Here is a 21,005-nt window from a genome sequence, read left to right as displayed (position 1 = left end):
CGGGTTTTTAACAGAGCTTGGGAAAGAGCTCCCTAATAACGCGGCTCCGTTTGCTGCCCGTGTCATTAACTTCTAATTTATTTAAAAGGCCAGCAGGAAAAAAAAAAAAAGAAGAAGCACCACCAAGCCGCTTATGCTTTCACAGGGGCCGCTCGGAGAGCCAATCAGAGGAGTCGCCGCCTTACGTCGCCGTCCCGGGCGGCTCCCATTGGCTGAGCCGCGCGCTTACTCAACTTCCCAAAGGAGGAAACAGCCAGAAGTCTTCTCCCAAAAAAAGGGGAGGGGGGAGGAAAAAGTTGGGTCTGTCTGTTCGGGGGCTGGAGGCGAGCGGAGGTGGCGCGTCCAGGAGAGGCTCCGAAAGCGAAAGGCTGGATTGAGAGGTCCCGACTCGGCCACCAGAAGGAGAAGAAGAGGCGGACGGGGAGAAAGGCGGCGGCGGAGGAGGAGGAGGAGGCGAGACGCGAGGCGGCTGCTGCTGCTGCTGCTGCTTCTTCTCTACGCGGGGATCTTATTGCGGAGCTGCGCCGCGATGTCGTCGTCTTCCCCTTCCAAAGCCAAGGAGGTTTTCTCCTCGGACGAAGAGGGCCCCGCGGCCGGAGCTGAGGATCCCCACAAAGTCAAGGTCTCCAGCTTGCCGTTCAGCGTGGAGGCGCTGATGTCCGACAAGAAGCCGGCCCGAGAGGCCAGCGGGAGCCTGGAAGGGGCCGGCTTGGGCACTTCGAGGAACCTGCTCTTGCCCGCTCACGTCGCCAGGGAAGCGCCCAGCCCCGGCGGCCTTACCAAAACCTTCGAGACCTCGTCGGTCAAATCCGAAAACTCCGAGGACGGCTCGTCCTGGATCCCGGAGGCCGGCAGATACTCCCCTCCCCCAAGTGAGTGCCTGGGACTTTAGGGGAGGCTCCAAGGGCGCCAGCAGTGGGAAGCTGGGCGACCGAGTCAGCTGCGTGTGTGTGTTTTGTGTATTGTTGTTTGTGTCTTTGTGTGTGTTTGATGTGGCTTCACCCCTCCAATATTCCCCCACCCCACCCGCCAAACTGCGATCTTGCCCTGCTCCGAACTTCAGAAAAGCCAGAGGCAGCCTGCGGGTAGTTTTTCTTTTTTTAAAACTTCGGAGAAAGCATTGGCTGGGGATGAATCCACGGAAAAGGCTTCAGTGGGGTGGATGGCTACTGGGGGTTGGGGGGGGGACGAGCCCCGTTCCGGTTTGCAAGCAACCGCGGCTTACGATGTCCCGAGGGAGAATTTTTCGGCGCGGCGTCTCGGCCTTTAAAAAAAAAAAGTTTGAAAGCGGCTTCTTTTGTTTGCGCCGCCGCGACTGAACGTTTGGACTCATAAAGCGACGCGATCTTTTTAAAAGCTTTTTTAGCCGCCCCTTTTAAAGCTGCTGTGTGTGTCCGGAACTGTCCAAAGAGACGCCGCGGGCCTGGCGCCACTGACGTCTTTTTTGCAGTTCAAGGCTCAAGCTAGATTCCCCTCCTTCCCGCGCCCCCCCCCCAAGTCCGAACAGCTCTCTCTCTCTTTCTCCCTCCCTCCTTCCCTCTCTCTGTCTCTCCCACCCATCTCCCTCTCCCTCCTTCTCTCTCTCTGCTCTCTCTCTCCCTCTTTCCCTCCTTCCCTCTCTTTGTCTCTCTTTCCCCCGTCTCCCTCTCCCTCCTTCCCTCTCTGCCTCTCTTTCCCCCGTCTCTCCTTCCCTCTTCCTCCCTCCTTCCCTTTCTCTGTCTCTCTTTTTCCTTCTCTCTCTCTCTCCCCCTTTCCCTCCTTCCTTCTCTCTCTGCCTCTCTCTGCCTCTCCCCCCAATCTGTCCCCAATCTCTCCATCCCCCCTTCTCTCTGTCTCTGTCTCTCTCTCTTTGCGTCTCTTTCTCTCTCAGTTTTCCTAACCATCCGGATCCAAATTTAATCGGGTCAGTTTTAGCTTCCGTCTTTCGGGAGCAAAAGAGAGGTGCTCTCGCTGCCTTGCTTAGGTCTCGATCGCTCCTGATCATCCTACTTCGCCATCCCCCTCCCCCGTGAAAAGTATGTTCTTCTCCTTAATTCACTTAGTTCAGTGGCTTTTGGGTGGTGGTGGTGGTGGTTTTCTCATTCCTCCCGTTTCTTCACTGTTCCTTCCTTCGTCGCCAAAACCAAAAAAATTGCGGCTTTCTCTCTAGCGGCCGAAGGACGATCCTTGCGCTCAGCGCCCTCCGGTGCCTTCTTCGGTGCACCTGTAGCGAGAGCCCAGAGGCCTCGCTGAATGTGGAGTCCGAGCGGTAGGAGTCCAAGCCCAGGAACCAATAACGCGCGGTTGATGAGGAAGGGGTCGCCTTGCTCTCTTATAATCCGTCGGGAACTTCCCGCTCCGCTTCGTCTGGACCCGCGCATTTGATTCGCTTCAGTTTCGCTGGGTCGGAAAGGGGACATTAGCGCTGCTAGGCGGTTCAGCCATGACATCTTTCTTTTTATCTTCCTTCCTTTCTATCTTTTTTTCTTGTGCCTCCAGGAGCGTTTCTGTCATCCATGTACACCTATCTAACTCATCGCAGGCAAGTTCTGAAATGAATATGCACTGGTTAAAAAATAAAGGAAACACTCAAATAACACATCCTAGATCTGAATGAATGAAATATTCTCATTGAATACTTTGTTCTGGACAAAGTTGAATGTGCACAACAGCAGGTGAAATTGACTGTCAATCAGTGTTGCTCCCTAAGTGGACAGTTTTATTTCACAGAAGTTTGATTTACTTGGAGTGATATTGTGTTGTTTAAGTGTTCCCTTTATTTTTTTGAACAGTGTACAGTATTTTAAAACTCTCTCTTAACCAGTTCCGCTTCTCCAAAAATCAGCTTGCCATTTGGCGGAGGGAAGGAAGGAAGGCCCCCCCAAGTTAAAAAACAGTTCCTGAAAAGTTACTTGTTTCCCTCGGTGTCACCTCTTCTGATTCATTGGAGAAGATGGGAAAACGGCTTATTTTATTTCTAGCTGTCTTAGCACACTAACTGCAGTCAGTGTACTCCCGATATTCCATTATAATATATGGAATTTTACGGCCCTTGTGCTGTTTTGATCTGGCGAAGGATGGAGTTTGCCCCACAAAAACTTGTGTCACAATTGGGCTCATTTTTAAGTTATTGTCGGGCTCTGAGCTTACCTGTTTTAATAGAATACACCTACTTTCTATTAGCATCTAAGTACACTTTTTTTAAAAAAAAAAACACCTCTGTTGAGTATAAAAGCAAACCTTATTTGCAGAGGGAAACCCGGAAACTAAGATAACCTATTGTCATCTTTTTCTTTTCTACACACCTTTCTATAAAATCCCGAAAGCAATCAAAGATTGTGCCTCTTCTTCCTATTCCATTCAATTGCATGGTCATATTCGCTCAGGCTTAACTCCTGAGTAGATCTGTTGCACACTGATCATTCCCTTCACATGATCAAACCATTCTAAAATAGTCTAAATCTGTCTTGCCATTCAATTTAGAAGGTCTGCCTAAGCAAATATGAAAAGATAATCTTAAAAAACAAAGCAAGGTAAAATAATTTCTGAAAAGGTTACTGGCATTTCTTTTTCTATGGAGTGAATTCAGTTTTGTGGGGCCTTGGAATTTTAGACCTGATGATTTAAGAAAACTTTTAAGTCCCAAACTTTAACTCCTCTTAAATCATTTTTTTAAACTGGAAATTAAAATTACACCAGCTTCCTGCATGGCCTATATGTGAAATAGGAAAAATCGTAAGGCAATATTACTTTCTGGAAGAAGGAATACACCTTGTAGAGATTCTGTCCCCTTCAGTGAATTATTTTGACAAATAATCTTACCTCTGTATAAAATTTGCTCCATGGAATTTGCTCCCATGGAGTGTATCTTAAAATCTTCCTGCAGTATTCACTAATTTGCGGGTTTATTCACAGAGAAGATCCATTCTCATCAAATAGTCATATAAACTAAAAGCCACCTGAGAAATAAGGAGAAAAAAATATATCAAACATTAGAATGCTTGGAAGAAAATGCCTCTAATAAAATTGCAAGGGATAACTTCCAGCTGCTGCTCAATATATATTTTGTAAATAGTAACAAAACCTTATTTTTTAATAGTTGTACTATGATGATGAACTGTGGCAATAAATGGAATGAGATCATTTGACAGATGGCAAGCTACTTTAGAAGACAATTTAAAAACTACAGAGATTACAGAGATTATATTTTTATAATGCATATCATATTTTAAAAACAGATGTAATGTTATTTGGAAGCTTAGCTATTAACCAACTTCCATTAAGTAAAACTATACATACCCTTTCTATTATAAATAGGGACATGATACGCTAACTGAATCTATGTATTACTTTCCTAACATAAATCCAGTTAAGCTGAAGTTGTCTATGCATTTGAATAACTTGGCGGTTTAACACATTCTTCGTAGCTAACAAAACTCATACATATATGTAAAAGAGAACATATTAATGCTGCCTTCTGATAACATCTTTGTGTCAGTAAAATTTCTACATTTGCGAACAATGTATGATTTTGAACACTATCTTAAACCACAAAAGAAGCTGTTCTTCCATTTAGGAACTCTGTTCATCAACATGGAGAATCACTGTTTACGAACTACTTGGGCTTTGCTTTAATTAGGAAGAACTGTCAAGAATTGAATAATTCTTTTAATACATCTATAGTTAAGAAAAACCCAACCCAAAACACTAATTACATAATCAAAAAACCTATTCCATTCACTATTAACACACTTTAAGCTAAAGCCTTTATTGTTGCAGCACCTTGCTGACATTTAAAACATAATCCTAAATGAAGTATGAAAATAACTTCATTTCCATTCCTGTGAAAGATTTAATTGGGAGTGGCTTCTCTATAAGTGTGCCTTATATGAGGGGAAATCTTACTGTATATTGTATTTCTGAATATACTTTCTAAAGATTAAAAAAAAAAGATTGGGAAGAGGGGAAAAAAGAGCCCTTATAGATTAACTACTTTCTTCTTAAATTCATTAAATTTGTTCTTAAAATAACACTGTTCTAAAGAGTCACTTGATTTATACTACCCTCTCAGCCACAAACTGGCTAAACACCTAATGGGGTCTGCAAACATAACCTGTGACATTTGTTGGTGACTGAGGACAGTACAAAGCTAGGAGATTGAGTCAGTTCAGGAAGCCATTTTAAGGATATGCATAGGTAAATCTGGTGTGTAAAAACAGCCAAAATTTGCCTCTCCCACCACTGTTTCCCTGGAGCTTATTCTGAACCAACAAGCCGAAATGTGTTTATAAAGGAGCAAGCCCAATTAGAATACAAGGGACTCACCTTCTAAGTAAACCAGCAGAAATTTGCAAACTTAAATTTACAAGGGGCTTCCTTGGGACTGTGTCTTGGAAGTAAGCCACCATGATTGATGTGACTGCAGTAGGACTGAGCAATGTGTGGGTTTTGATGCTGGCAGGTTGTTCTTTCTCCAAGGAATTGAAAATAATAGTTCATATTGGTTGCAGCCTTGTCAATGAAAGGTCTTGGGTAGTAATGGAATATTATTAAATAGCGTATTTGTTCAGAAGATATATTTTCAGGATTAGCACCTGTCACAAAAACTATATGTTAAATCAATAGACGGGCCTTTTGATCTCTACCTCTCCACCCCCCCCCCACCTGCCACTGCTGCCTAAAGATACAAGAAACTAAATTAATTCCAACAGAGAGGCGATAATCTACTCTGTTCAAACATCACATATATATCAATCAACCCTTAATTTAGGTGGAAGTCATATAAGTGAACACAGACTTGAACAAACAAATTAAAAAACTTATCAACTTCTATACTAGTGCCTGTAGGCAAAACTTGAAAAATATTTCAGCTAGATAAATCATAGCATGTAGTGGCTGATGTGATATCTAGTTTTCTACCGCTTGTAAGACTTAAAAAAATAAGCTCACCTAGCTGAGTATCTGTTAGGATTAGGTTCCCCTTCTGCTTCAGTTATAACCTATTAAAATTCTTGTTTTCCCCAAGATTTGCTGAAACGAACATACAGGCAGCACCCGACGTGCTCATTCTTCCAAATGGAGGCCTTTCAATGCCTTCACCTTTCATAGGTTTATTTACTGTTTTATTGGACTGTTGTTGTGCAGCCCAGGGTCACTTTCTGTGGGTTGGGCAGCCATATCAATTTCATTCATAAAGCAAAATTTTAAAAAAATAACTCACTTTATCTAGACAATCTGGTACGGAATAAATTATTGCAGAAAGGAAAGTGATCTGATGTTTGACTATGTAACAAGCTCCTTTCCTTCCTTCTTGATATGATATTGAAGATATGGAATATGAGAAGGACAAACCAGCTTTGCCATATAAATTATGGTCTGTTCTGTCACATTGGGTGCAGTAACTGTCATACTGTTTCTAGGTATGGTAGTCCTCTACTTACAACCACAACTGAGCCCGAAATTTCTGTCTGCCAATTGAAACATTTGTTAAGTGAATTTTACAATTCATTTTACAATTTTACAATTCACTTTGTACAACTTTTCTTGCCACCGTTGTTAAGTGAATCTGCCTTCTTTGTTGACTTGGTCTGAAGATTGCAAAGATTGCCCCGAGTCTACGGAGAAGAACGGCATACAAATCTAACAAATAAATAAAAAGGCGATTACATAACCCTGGGGATGCTGCAACTATCATATATATTGAACTAGTTGCCAAATGCCCAAATTTTGATCACAGTGATTATAGGGATGCTGCCAAGGTCATAAATGTAAAACACAATCACAAGTCACTTTTTTCAGTGCCGTTGTCACTTTAAACGGTCACTAAATGAACTGTTATAAGTCGAGAATTGCCTGTATGATATTTTCTCAGTATACCACAGCCTTTGGTTGTTTTGTTTTGCTTTTGCTCACTTTCTTGCCAAAATACATATGGTCATTGGATTCCTGTAGTGGAAAAATAGGACATTTTCTTGCTAAATTCTAATACAGTATTCCTAGTGGAGTAATTTTAAAAATTGGCATAAACATATAGAGTGCTGTTTATTATTTCCTTCAGATTGTTTTCTAATGGTATTTCCAGAGTGTGCAAGGTGTATACTTCAAACTGCGTAGTGATATTTTTTCAAAACACATGTTTTGCATAGATAAAGTAAATGGAAAGCAACAATTGGCCACAAATTCCTGTCAAGTGTATGCTTAGTGATAAACCCCAAATTTGGCTGCTAAGTAATGTGTGTGAAATAGCTCTCACACCAGGAGAGTTTCTAAATAGACTGTTAAGGACAAAGCAACTCTTGTGTGTTTGATTTGCTAAGTTTCAGAAGAACTTTAAACACTGCAGATAAAGACTCCGACTGGAGTGGATTATATTGGCTAAATTAATAAACACAATGGATTGGATGGGTGATTGATTTGAGCTAGCGTAATAATTTAATGTGTGGGCACAGTAGGTTTTATCTGATAATTTGATTTTGCTAAGAGTAAGCTTAAGACATTCACCTTATGAAATAAAAGTCCATTATAAGACAGAATTTCAGGAATAATTCCTTCACCATTAAAAAAAAAGCCTTCCGTAATCTCCAACTGTTCTTGTTCTCTTTTATTTAACTTACTTTTCCAAAATGGAATGTTTTGTCTTATTGACATCAGTGCGGGCACATTGTACCTTTTTGTGAAATAAGCTTAGTTGCCACTTCTATACAAAAGCTTTTTATCTTCCTACTTTTTAGGCTATGGACATTATTTCCCCCAAAAAACAATGTATGCTCTTTACACGCTATATACGCATAAGAAAAAAGGGGGGAAAAAGAAGTGGCTATTCCTTTCATTTGCCCATCTAATTCTCATCTCCTCAAGTAATCAATGTTTCTTTGCTTTCCTTCCAGGACACCTGAGCCCTACAGCCTGTACGCTGAGAAAACACAAGACCAATCGGAAGCCTCGAACCCCTTTCACAACTTCCCAGCTGCTAGCTTTAGAGCGCAAATTCCGTCAGAAGCAGTATCTATCCATTGCCGAGCGGGCTGAATTCTCAAGTTCCCTCAACCTTACAGAGACGCAAGTCAAAATATGGTTCCAGAACCGGAGGGCCAAAGCAAAAAGACTGCAGGAAGCAGAGCTGGAGAAGTTAAAAATGGCAGCGAAGCCCATGCTGCCTTCTGGTTTTAGCCTCCCTTTCCCTATCAACTCGCCTCTCCAGGCTGCCTCTCTCTATGGAACAACGTATCCCTTTCACAGACCTGTGCTTCCCATCCCACCTGTAGGACTCTATGCTACTCCTGTGGGCTACAGCATGTATCACTTATCATAAGAAGATTGGAAAGGCACGATGGAGTGTACTTGGTAAAAAAGTGCTGTACAGAACTATGACTGGTCATTTTTCACCTACATCTAATGTGCCTTATCAAATATATAGGAATTTGAACTCAGAACCTGTAATCCTGCAACTTGGGAACTGACCAAATGTGAGCTCCTCAGCTAAAATTTGATCCTGAATGCAATTTTTTTTAAAATATATATATACAAACTTTAAGGAATATAGTTTATTTATATAGTACACAGGGAAGGGGGTGTACATTGATAACAATCCCAGGAAAATGTATGATTTAATTATCGGCCTCCTCAAAGTTCCCAGTAAACCTGTGGAATATCATTCACACACCTACACACCTTGAAAGTGAGAAACTTGCAGTCTTTTCTTTTGCTTGCTTACTTGGAAGGAATATATCTCACTTTGTTCAGTTATTCCCATAGTGTGGGTGAGTGCAGGCGTGGAGGTAAAAATGCACATGTATTCTTTGACTGATTGAGAAAGCGTAAACATACAGAAGAGCTTTATTTATAAAACCAACTTCAGAAATAAAAGCTGACTTTCTGCATTACGCTTTGGACCCTCTTCGCTGCACTCCAGACAGTCCTGGAAAATGAAATGCAAGTAACTGGAATACTTCAGATGGATTGGGTGGATTGTTGGTCTGATCTGGCAAAGTGAGTTTTCCATTCCTTTATAAAAAAAAAATTCCCTCCAGGAATATTTCCTGTAGAATGGCACCCGTGAAGTGGGATTCCCCATTTCAATCTTGTACAGGATTTCTACCGATGAAAGTTTTCAGTTTATCCTTGTTTGCAAAGGCAGCATTCAGACGGGTACAGGGGTATGATACCACAGGCAGAGGAAAACCTGAGAAGCCTCTTTCAGATTTGTCTCGATCCCGATTTGCCCCATGTCCATTTAATTATCCTTTAAATCAAATCTGTGTTCAGCCGACATTTTGATATTGGGAAAAAAACAGGTTAGAGATATGAAAAGAGGACATATAGCTGTGCCTATGTGCAGAGGGATGAGGAAACCAGAGTTGATTTGTGTTGCAGAGTTGTGTTTTGTGTTTATTGCAATAATCTTGTGATTTAACCATTATTAGCTTGTAAAAATGAATTATGCTTAAATGAGTCTTGACACACCAACAAACCCAGAGGATGAAAAAAAGCTATGAGAACAAAGTAGTGCCGCCCAATCTAAAGACAAGACAGCTCTCCTCTCTTGGATTAATTTCAGTGGGAGGGCAGGGAGGAAAGAGTTCTGCTTGGCATATATGGTACCGTATAACCCAATTGTTTTTAATTGTTTTATTATTACTATGGCTAAACCTTGTGGTAAAGTGTCGACAGAGGAGACAGTTTGCTGAAGACCAGATGTTTCCAAAGTGTGTTTTTAGCGTGTCCTCAAGAGCAAGAGAAGGAATCTGCCCTGCTACAGGCTACATTGTGAATTTTTTTGTCTATTAGTTCAGTGCTGGCCTTTTTACCCATCCATCCCAAGCCTACGAAAATCCCTTTGAAAGGGATGCCTTGTACAATTTTATATATTTTATTGAAGATTTATTATTTCTTATCTCTTTATTTAGAATTAAATTAAAAACATCTTGTTTAACGGTGTGTTGATTTGTCAGTGTGTGGAGTTAATTTCTTTTCTTTCTTTCTTTCTTTTTTAAAAAAAGATTAATTTTGTCTTCTCTTTCGTGGGTCAAAATCCAAAGCTTTTGGGTAGGTCAGAAAATTTTAATTTTAAGAAAATCCAAATACAGACATTGCAAGTCATTAATAATCTGCTTCTAAATATTTTTTCCTTGGGACCTTTACTGCAGATATTGATTATTAGCTTCTTCTTCCTCCTTTACTACAGTTTGTGCTTTTGATAGGATGCCTTGACCAAGATGTTCAGGAGGGAGAGAGATGAATAGAATTCACTGGTTCTGTTCAAATTGGGGTCTTAGCTCTGAATGTGTTGCTTTTTGCCTATGGAGATTCTCAGTCATTCATCCCAAAGTTGCTTTTTCAAGAGGCAACTGGACTTTCTGGTTTTTCTTTGAAGATTTTTCACTCCTCATCCAAGAAGCTTCTTCAGCTTCTTCTTCTTCTTGGATGAGAAGTGAAAAAGTCTTCAAAGAAAAAACAAGCCTCCTGAAAAAGCACCTTTGGGATTGTTACTTTCTGGCCATCCAGATCATTAGAATATGCTCTCTAATATGTACTAAAAGGTTTCACATCCAGGTTAGGAGAAAAGTAACAAGGGGAAAGTCCCCAAAGTGTTAAGGCTGTAATGTTCAGGAAAAAAAATCCAGTTTAAGGGATATCAGACAACCCTGGTGGGTGAGGGAACCACGCACCCAATTATTTCCCCTTAAAGGATTAAAAGAACACCAAAAACAAAACGTAAGCACAGTCCAGAGGAAAATATAAACTTATCTTTTATCACAGGAAATTGCTAGATAAGAATTTGTGGGAGATGAGAGATTATTTTAATACTTCCAATCCAGAAAGCCAGTACTGTATCTCTCTAGGCTGCAAACCTGCCCACCTTTAACAGAGAGTAAACTTTGTTTACTTTGGCTAAGTGCCAAAGAACTGAGGCCTTTGAATTATGGTGCTGGAGAAGGCTCCTGCAGAGTCAATCAAACCGGTCAATCCTAGAGGAGAGATCAAACTGCTCTTTAGAAAGCCAGATCCTGAAGATCAAAAGCAAATACTTTGGCCACCAAATGAGAAGGAAGGTCTCACTGGAGAAGAGCCTAATGCTGGGAAAGACTGAGGTCAAAAGAAAAATGGGACAACAGAGAGTGAGGTGGCTGGATGGGGTCACTGAAGTAGTAGGCATGGGCTTAAATGGACTCTGGGGGATGATAGAGGACAGGAAAGTCTGGAGGAACATTGTCTATGGGGTCGCGATGGGTCAGACATAACTTCCACGAGTTGCAACTAACAACAACAAACTTGTTTCTATTGAATGCAGTAGCCCCCATTCTCTCTGTGTGTGCATGCAATTATACACACACACTGTGTGTGCAATTATACTATTAGGGGGCTAAGACAATGGCTTCATTGTCCTTGACTTTGATCAGGACGTGCTTTTCCCAGTTAGTTCAGCTGAGAAATCTTGTAAGGATTTTTTTTTTTGTAATCATGAAGGGACAAATTGTAACGATAACAACAACAAGGGTGCCTTTATGTCAGTCTACTACTACTGGTGATTGCCAAGAGAAATTCCTGCAAGATTTCCGAAGTGAAAGATTTCTGGGCCATAGTCACTCATAGATGGGACTTGAACTGCTTTATAGGTTTCTGGTTTGATGTCTTAACCACTACACCAACCTGGCCCTCAACCAAATTATGGCTTTGCCTTTATTCCATGTCCAGCTGGCAGGATATATTTAATAGTTCCCTCTTGATCCAGAAGTGGTATAATCTTCAAAAATCATACTTTAGAGATATGGAACTACACAATCTTGAGGTTTGAAAACCATAATTTGATTAGAACATCTGAAATTACTTTAAAGGTGAAAAAAAGAGAGACTAGGTCAGCATTACCAATTAATTGCTGGGGGAATGTGATGTTAAACAATAGTCCTGTAATCCACTTCCTAATCTTCCACACAGTAATTTCTTGCAGAGGAAGAAGCCCTGTTGAGTTTAATGAATCAATAGATCAATCAATAGAATTCTTTATTGGACAAGTGTGATTGGACACCCAAGAAATTTGTCATTGGTGCATATGCTCTCAATATACATAAAAGAAAAGATACATTTGTCAAGAATCATGAGGTACAACATTTAAGGATTGTTATAGGGTACAAATAAGCAATCAGGAAACAATATTAATATAAATCATAAGGAAACAAGGAACAAGTTACAGCCATAAGTCTTAAATTCTTTAATTCACAATCAAATTCTTAAATGCATAAGGAATGTTCAAAAGTGTTTCACACCGGTAAGAGTTTTATATTTTATTCAAGAGTTTTATATTTTATTCATCCTGTAACTCTCACTAATTCAACAGGGCCAAGAAAGGGGGGGGGATCTTGCATAGAGTGGCACTGTTGATGCCATCTGCAACTGATTCTGTTGGGTCAGTGTCTTGGCCTGCCCATTTTACAGATAGTAATGGCTTACTTTCGGCCACTGATTGAAACTCTACCCGTTTCTTCCTTAGCAAACAAGCCCCTTTCCTGCCACAAGGTAACTTTGAATGGACAGCCTTAGACTACAACAGTTGCTTCAGTTTGCAACAGAGAAGACAGATGACCCTTGGTATGTGGGTGTGTATATATGTAAACATATATGCACACATACATGCCCAGGTTCAAATTCCGGTAAGGGTATGGCTAGCTGATGGCTAGCTGATGAGACCAAAATAGCTTAGAAACATAGAAATCTGACCGCAGAAAAAGACCTCATGGTCCATCTAGTCTGCACTTATACTATTTTCTGTATTTTATCTTAGGATGGATATATGTTTATCCCAGGCATGTTTAAATTCAGTTACTGTCGATTTACCAACCACTACTTAAACAACACAATATAACTCCAAATAAATCAAACTTGAAATAGATCTATACTAGTTTCCCTTTTCATTATCAGCAAAAATATGTTACACACACACACAATAGATAGAAAGATAGATAGATAGCGACAGAGAGAGATACACTGCTCAAAAAAAATAAAGGGAACACTTAAACAACACAATATAACTCCAAATAAATCAAACTTCTGTAAAATGAAACTGTCAACTTAGGAAGCAACACTGATTGACAATCAATTTCATTTTGTTGTCAGCACATCCAGCTTTGTACAGAGTGAAGTATTCAATGAGAATATTTCATTCATTCAGATCCAGGATGTGTTATTTTATTTTATCATTTAGAGCAGTTAGATATAGATATACAGTAGATACAAGCAGAGGCTCCTTCTCTTTCTTGGAGAATAATCTAGTCTCTCCTAGATTGCTCCTTTTGGAAGGGTGGTATGAGGAAAGGATCCATTGCATTCAGACTTGTCAAAATGGATCTCTGTCTTGATAGCAACTGGAGGATTAACTATGTAGAAGGGCCAGGTGTCTACACTGGCCAAAACAGACACACACACACACACACACACACACACACACACACACACCCCATTGCAGGTATTGCTTTGAGAGGTCTAAACAAAAGCCTGGAAGAAAAGAGACCAAACCCTCTACTACTCCATATCATCAACTCTCTATAATGTTTTCCACCCATGCTCCCCACAGTCTGTTTCAATTATTCCTCTAATAACGCATTAAAAAAACCTCCTGAAATATACAGCAACCAATAACGTCAATGGGAATTTGTCAGTTTGTCTCTAAAGTAAAAGGGGGATTTACAGTCATCAATTCCATACTTGTCGGAATTAAACCAGATTCTCTTAATTCCACTCATTAAAAGGCTGCGGAGCCCAGCACTGCTAGCTACGACCGAAGGTGGAACGGCTTGAACTGAACCTTCCCCGAGAGTCGATTCAATCAATTTTTGTGAGCCGCCCCGGTCTCCGGAGAGGGGAGGCATACAAGTCTAATATATAATAATAATAATAATAATAATAATAATAATAATAATAATAATAATAATAATAATAAAAATAAACGTGAATTAATGAACGGGTGGGGGGAAAAGCAAAGGAGGCTCCACATAGGCTGGCTTCCCCGAGAAAGAAGTTGCTCCAAGGGAGGAAGGTATTATCACCGAAGCCAGCCAAGGGGGGGGGGATTCCCGGGAAATCTCTGCGCTGGGGGAAGTCTCGGAGGGCTGGGAGGGCAGGGAGGGGCTTCCGAAGGGCGAGGCTGCTCCCCAGCTGCTCCTGCCTCTCCCGACCCTCCTCTGATTTCACCCCAGCGCTTCCACGACTGCTGCGAGCCGAGGCGAGCGAATCGCGCCTTGCCCTTTATGGGCAGATTCTGTCGCGGCTCTTAAATAAGGAGCCGTCCCGGAGACAGGCGGGCAGATGGTTAGCGCAACTCCGGAGAGTCCGGGTGCAGGAGCGATACTCCCCCTCCCCCGCTACCTTCTCCGGCCAGATAAAAGGTTTTTTAAAGGATGTGTGTGTGTGCTTCCCCAAACCGGGACTACCGACATTGCTGTTGAAAAGAGGAAGGCCAGAGGGGGGAAGTTAAAACCCACCCGCCGAAGCCGTCGAGATTTCTTCGGAGCAGAACTTAATAAAGGGCTTCCGTTCCGACGCGACCCACTACGGGTGGGGTAGGGGATCCCCGTTAATCACGATCCGGTCTTCCCCTTTCTGCCCCCTCCCCCCGCGCGCTAGGTTGTGCCAAACGCCGAAGCTCCGTTAAATCTAGACGTAGCGTTCGGTCCAGGTTTATTAGAAAAGCTACATTGATCCGGCACACCTGATTCATTCTCTTTCTTTCTTTCTTTCTTTCTTTCTTTCTTTCTTTCTTTCTTTCTTTCTTTCTTTCTTTCTTTCTTTCTTTCTCTCACTTTCTCTATTTTTCTCTCTCTCTCACTCTTTCTCTCTGTCTCACTCTTTCTCTCTCGTTCGCTTTCTCTCTCACTCACTCTCTTTATTCCTATTTCTTTCTCTTTTTCTTTGTCTTTCTCTATTTTTCACTTTCTCTCTCTCTCTCTCTCTCTCTCTCTTTTTCTCTGACTTCCTCTCTGTCTTCCTCTCTCTCCCTCCCTCCCTCCACCCTTCTCTCTTTCTGTCTGTCTGTCTGTCTCTCTCTCTGTGTGTGTGTGTCTGTGTCTTTCTCTCTCTCCCTCCCCCAACCCTCCTAGTGATCAGAAAGCCCCCAAACTCTCTGATCCAGAGCTTGGGAACTCCGAAGTCCATTTCCCTGGATTCCCCGGCATTCCTTGTTGTGTGTTTCGAATTCCTACATCGCCCTAGATCTCGGACAGATTGGTTGTAGTTTCTTTCCGGATTAAAAACCACCTTAATTTCTGGGGGCTGGAGGGGCGGAGCGGACTGGGCGGGAGAATCACCAAAGAAGCGCTTCTGCGCCCGCGGTTCTCCCGAAAGATGGGCAGCATTTCCTCACTAGTGGTGGGTAGCGATGGCAGGTTTCCTCATAGCGGTAGCTTTGACGCCAATGGCAGGGATGCTCCCTTCTTTCAAGGGGCTGCTGCTTGACCTTCTTCTTCTCCACCCAGGCGCTCCTTAAAGGACGGGGTTGTGATTTTCACTCTACTCTACCCTACCCTACTCTACCCTTTCCTTCTTTCCTTTCCCTTTTCCCTTTTCCCTTCCCTTTCTTCCCTCCCCTCCCCTCCACTTTCCTATCATCCCCTTTCCTTTTTTCCATCCCTTTCCCCCCTTTATTTTCCCTTTTCCTTCCTTTTCTTTCCCTGTTCCATTTCCTTTCCTCTTTCTCTTTCCCTTTCACTTTCTTTCCTTTCCTTTCCTTTTGACGCGCCCCTTGTGAACCGCTGCAGGGATGCGACCACCAAGGCAGTAGCCCAATCCCCTTCCCTATCTGAAAACCTTTTGTACCCAACACCCACTTCGCTGTTCCTGAAATCTGCCCCACGACCAAGTCCGGTCTCTTGTGATGTGCATTTCTGACAGCTTTCCAAAAAGCGTCGCTTTCCTCCCCACCCGCACCCCACCCGCTTTCCTCCCCACCCGCACCCAAAACCGGCCGCTGGTTCGAGCTTAGTTAGACCTCGAACATTCCGAATATTTAGGGGATAGCCAAGAAAAGGTCCTTAGAAGTAGAGCCTTCTCTATTATCAAATGGTGAGCACGTGCCCCACCATTGCTGCTGCCGCTGTCGCTACTGCAAACCATTACTTACAATAACTACTCTTTCCAATTACCGTCGATTTTATGACCTTGTGGGTCAGGAGATATTTGTGTGGAACTTAAGGCAGGTTCATGCCCAATACATGCCCTGGGTTAATGTGCAAGGAAAGGATTTTTCTGACTCCGTGGTTGCGTGTTTCTTTGAGAGAGGAAGTTTATCTCGACTCAGTTCATCTGCTTCAGGAATTCCTTTGGTGTCTGCCTTGGATTGGGATGGCGCCCCCCCTCCCAACTCCTGCTCCCAAAACCTGTATTGCTCGCTCTGGGTTCTTCCTGCCTGTTTTCTCTCTCTTCGGCATTAGAATCTCCTCTCCTTCCCCCCCCCCTTTTTGGTTATTTATTTTTAATTCTAGAGCACAGGAAAGCTAAAAGTAAAACAACCCGACCTCATGCTTCCACTAAAGTAAAATATAGATAAATATCAATGGGTCAGAAAAGGGTTTGAGTGAGCACAAGAAAACCGGAAGACAGAAAAAGATACAATATTTTGTTCCTCGGAGCTTGCTATGCAATCCCCCACACCCAACTTTCCCCCCTCCTTTAAAGTAAGTCTTGCAACTTCCCGTTGTTGTATACCTGGCCAATATAGGTTCGTATGTCTATGAGGTTTCAAGCACTTGCATAACCCCCAGAAACCAGAAATCATATCGGTGAATGTGTTGGAAGTTGATCTTATTTTGTTGCCTGGGTTGCTTTGGAGCTTTGGGGCAGAAATCCTTCTGAAAGCCCAAGAAGTTGAAACCTACGACTGAAATATCGTCGCTAGAGAGGACACATTTCTGAATTGGCCCGATCTGTTTTCTGGAGAAAAGAGGAGGAGGAGGAGGAGAGGGGAAGAGGAAGGAAGGAAGGAAGGAAGGAAGGAAGGAAGGAAGGAAGGAAGGAAGGAAGACTTCATATATTTCATGAGATGCATATACTTTGAAAAGGGGTTCATTTGTCGCCAGAAAAACACCCAACTTGAAAACGGAGGACTGGGGGCTAAGGACGGATCTGAGGCACCACGCGGTCCAGGAAGGAGAACATCTCGCCTGTTGATTTTCACGGGATGTCGTCCCCCCCCCATATCTGTATTGATGTCCCCCCCCCCCCGCGCCGCATCTCTACTAAAGCTCGCGTCACAGAGAGCTGTGGCTGTTCTCAAACTTAAGGGAATCCGGTTGGGATCACAGCTGGGGGTGGGGGCAGGGTAGAGAGCCGGTCCCCAGGCTTCCTGCCTCTGTCTTCCAGGCCACTGGTAACCGCCGGGGCTGGACCCTCATTTTTCAGGGAAGAGGAGACTCCGGTTTATAGCCTTGCTGCTGCTCAATGAACTTAGCCATTATCCTATGGAGGAAAACCCGTTTTCCACCTCCGTGGCCTCTCCCCCTTCTCTTTCTCCCCCCCCCCCATTTTTTGGTGCATCGCAAGTTAGATATTGGAAAGGGAAGGTGGACAGACGCAGGTTCCTAAAAAAAAATCCGCCTTGCTTTTACGCAAGCGGAGAAACTTCCCCACCTCTCGCTTTCAGGAGGAACCTTCGCTCCCTAAAAGCTTCCGAAGACACCCTCTCCCACCACACCAGTCAGTGCCTGGTTTTCCCCCATCCACCCCACCCCTGAGGGCTTTCAACTCTCCGCGTTGCCTTTGGAGAGACCTCTGTCGCTCCGCAACAACGCCGCCGCCACCACCAAATCCCGCACGGTGTCCGCGCCGCCGGCCAGTATGAAGAGCGAAGGAAGCAGGTTAAGTAAGGGAAGTCGCGTAAGAAACGAAACCTGCTTTCTACCCCTCATAGCGGGGTGTGTGTGTAAATATTTGGTGTAGAAACAGCGCTTCTTCCTTTTCTTTTAAAACAACGCCTGGAATTAAGAAGCGGGGAAATGTCACAAAGAGAGGAGGCCCACCTTCTTTAGAAATATTCCCTTTTTGGTTTTAACAGAGTCGCGGGTGTCAATCTTCTAACTGTCTGAAGTTTGTTTTTAACTCCTTTTCTCCCCCAGGTTCGTTTTTGAGAGCCGCTTTCAGAAAACGGAGGGAGGGAGGGAAGGGAGAGTTATTCGCTTTTTTAATGTTTGAAGAGTCGATTTTGGACTCTCAAGGTGGTGTGTTAAAATAACAAACGGGAAACAAGCAAGAAGAGGGAGGGGGAGACAACTCCGATAGGAATGAAATAGAGAAACAGCCGAGATAATCTCCCCATCGGTGAGCCAAGCGGGGGGGGGGGGGACGCAATAAAGCTAATTTAAGACTGTCAAAACTTCAAAGCTGAGAAAAAAGAGCTTCTAAAATAATGTCTCTTGATAAGGAAATAATAAACACACGCACGCACTCACACGCCGGCCCTCCCCGTCTCTCTCTCTACCCCCGCTCACACATACACACTCACACAAACAGGCAACGTCTACTCGATAAACTCCCCTGGATCTCGGGGTCTGGGCTATATTTTATTTGGTGATGAAAGCACTTTGATGTCAGTGTATTCCAAACAATTATTATTATAATTTGAAACAACCTGGTGTTTTCCATTACTAACGGCTTACGCTTTGAAGTTACACCTCATAATTTCTTTAAATTAAATAAATCATTTTAAGTTTGCACTGGGAGCCTTTTAATAGCAGAGAAAGGAATATCATTGTCTTATTGAGAGGCAATTGCCGCGGCTCCAGTTTGGCTGTAGCTGGGGGCAAAGTGTTTCTCCCGAACAGACATACTTTATTAGCCTCCCATAACTCTTGAAAGAACATTTTTATATTTTCTTTGATTCGGGCCCCCTTCCCCCCCTCCCGCACCCAGCGCTCGTTTTCAAGCTGTCCCAACCTTTAATTACTGCCTAATATGAAAAGCATTATTTTTTAATGCTGTGTAATTTACCAGAGGCAATAGGCCAAGCTAACAATTGTGTTTACGGGACTTGGTTGTTGTTTTGCAACGAGAGGCGAAGAGCGCGGCTTTCAACCCACCCTTTTTTTTATGGGTGGTTGCACTAATTAAGACAGTGGCTGGGACGCCCGGGTGAGGAGGGGGCTTAATATTGAAGCCGGCGGGGACGGAAGGCTTTGGAGAAGGCCGGATCCCGCTGGCGCCCGCCTCCCTGTCCCCCCCCCCCCGTGCCTCCTCCTCCTCTGATTTTCTGCTCTCAAGTTGTTTTGATCCTGGTTGAAAGTCGGCGGCTCTTGCCATTGCTACTCCGCAGGCCTCGCCGAATGCTGAGCGTGCGTGGAGAGGAAGGTTGAGACAAGAACTCCGCACAGGCTTCGGATCCGGATGTTCTTACTTCAGAGGGGGCGGCGCCCGTCAAAGCTTTCGGTCGACTGACTGACTGGTTGACTGACTGACTGACTGACCTACCTATCTACTATCCATCCATCCATCCATCCATCCATCCATCCATCCATCCATCCATCCATCCATCTATCTATCTGACATTACCAGAGGTGGAAAGGAGCGCTCACAACACTATCTATCTATCTATCTATCTATCTATCTATCTATCTATCTATCTATCTATCTATCTATCTATCTATCTATCTATCTATCTATCTATCTATCTATCTATCTATCTTTATCTCTCTCTCTCATCTCTCTTTATCTGTCTCTCTCTCTCTATCTTTATCTCTCTCTCTCTCATCTCTGTCTGTCTGTCTGTCTGTCTGTCTGTCTGTCTGTCTGTCTGTCTGTCTGTCTGTCTGTCTGTCTATCTATCTATCTATCTATCTATCTATCTATCTATCTATCTATCTATCTATCTATCTATCTATCTTTTATTCGACTTCTATGCCTCCCAATCCCGAAGGACTCAGGGTGGCTTACAATAATAATATAAATAGAATATACAAATACAGTAGATACAAAGCAATAAAACAAGTTGAATATAGTCTAAACTAAGTAAAACCCCGTATTTAAAAGAAACCCCAGTAATATAAAGCAGTCATAATCCCATACATATATACCATTCATACAGTGTGGCCCTGCCAGTTGTTAATTCATGGTCCCCCAGGCCTGCTGGTCTTTGTGGCCTTACTGAAGCCCAGTAGGGTGGGAGCAGTACGGACATAGGGGGGGGGTAAGTTGGTTCCATAAAGTCGGGGCAGCCACAGAGAAGACCCTCCCCCGTGGTCCTGCCAACCTGCATTGCTTTTGTCGAAGGGACTCGGAGGAAGCCAACTCTGTGTGTTCTTATTGGTCTCTGGGAGGTATGTGGCAGGAACCTGTAAATAAGATTTTCCACAGGCTTGGGCCTCAGTTGGCCTGGGTCAGCAGCCATCCTATGCAATTGAATCAGTAGTACCCGAGCAGAACTCTTTTTATAAAACCATTGGTACTTTTCTCCGAAAGTAACCTTAGCACCTGTGAATGAACTATCTTATCTAAGGCACTCTAGGGCTGCTCTGGGCAAGCCAATTCGACTCCCAAGTCCTCCATGATAGCAGAATTCTGGGAGTTGAAGTCCACCAGTCTTAAAGTTGCCTAGTTTGGTGTAGACGCAGCTGTAACAGACCTGGGGGAAAGTGTGTCTTGTGAGCTAGGCCGCTGCGGCAGGTGTGGAGAAGACAAAGTTGAATTGGTAGAAGGAAGAAAGCTCCACCTAGGGAGATGGCATCAGATCAGCCTCGACCCCCTTCCCCCAATGCTCCTGTGCAGCCCCGAGATTTAAGGATTGGAGTAAACTTGAATAGAATGAAGTAAGAGCTGGAAGGATCCCTTAGAGAGGTCTAATCAAACAGGAGACCCTGCACCAGGGATGGCGAACCTATGCCATATCTGAGGGTACTCAAGGCGTTGCCCTATGTTAGCTCCTGAGTACATGTGCAGGCTGCCCAGCTGATTTTCATCCCTCTGGAGGAGGGGGGGGGTGAGGTTGTTTTCGAATTTTTTCGCCATCCAAAGACTTTTCTGAAGCTTGGGGAAGGATGAAGATAAGCTGGAAT

At 43.4% G+C, this 21,005-nt stretch overlaps 1 protein-coding gene across 1 annotated transcript; it reads left to right on the top strand.

Moving 5' to 3' along the window:
* Positions 1-255: 255 nt before the first annotated feature.
* On the top strand, positions 256-9,915 carry MSX2 (msh homeobox 2). Its single transcript, XM_070735877.1, has 2 exons — positions 256-872; positions 7,866-9,915. Exons 1-2 carry the CDS (start codon positions 530-532, stop codon positions 8,288-8,290), a joined length of 768 nt encoding a protein of 255 aa, XP_070591978.1. The 5' UTR covers positions 256-529; the 3' UTR covers positions 8,291-9,915.
* The last annotated feature ends 11,090 nt before the right edge of the window (positions 9,916-21,005 follow it).

This window comes from Erythrolamprus reginae, chromosome 2 (genome assembly GCF_031021105.1).
Source record: "Erythrolamprus reginae isolate rEryReg1 chromosome 2, rEryReg1.hap1, whole genome shotgun sequence".
NCBI lineage: Eukaryota > Metazoa > Chordata > Lepidosauria > Squamata > Dipsadidae > Erythrolamprus > Erythrolamprus reginae.
This window is presented reverse-complemented; position numbering and strand designations above follow the sequence as displayed.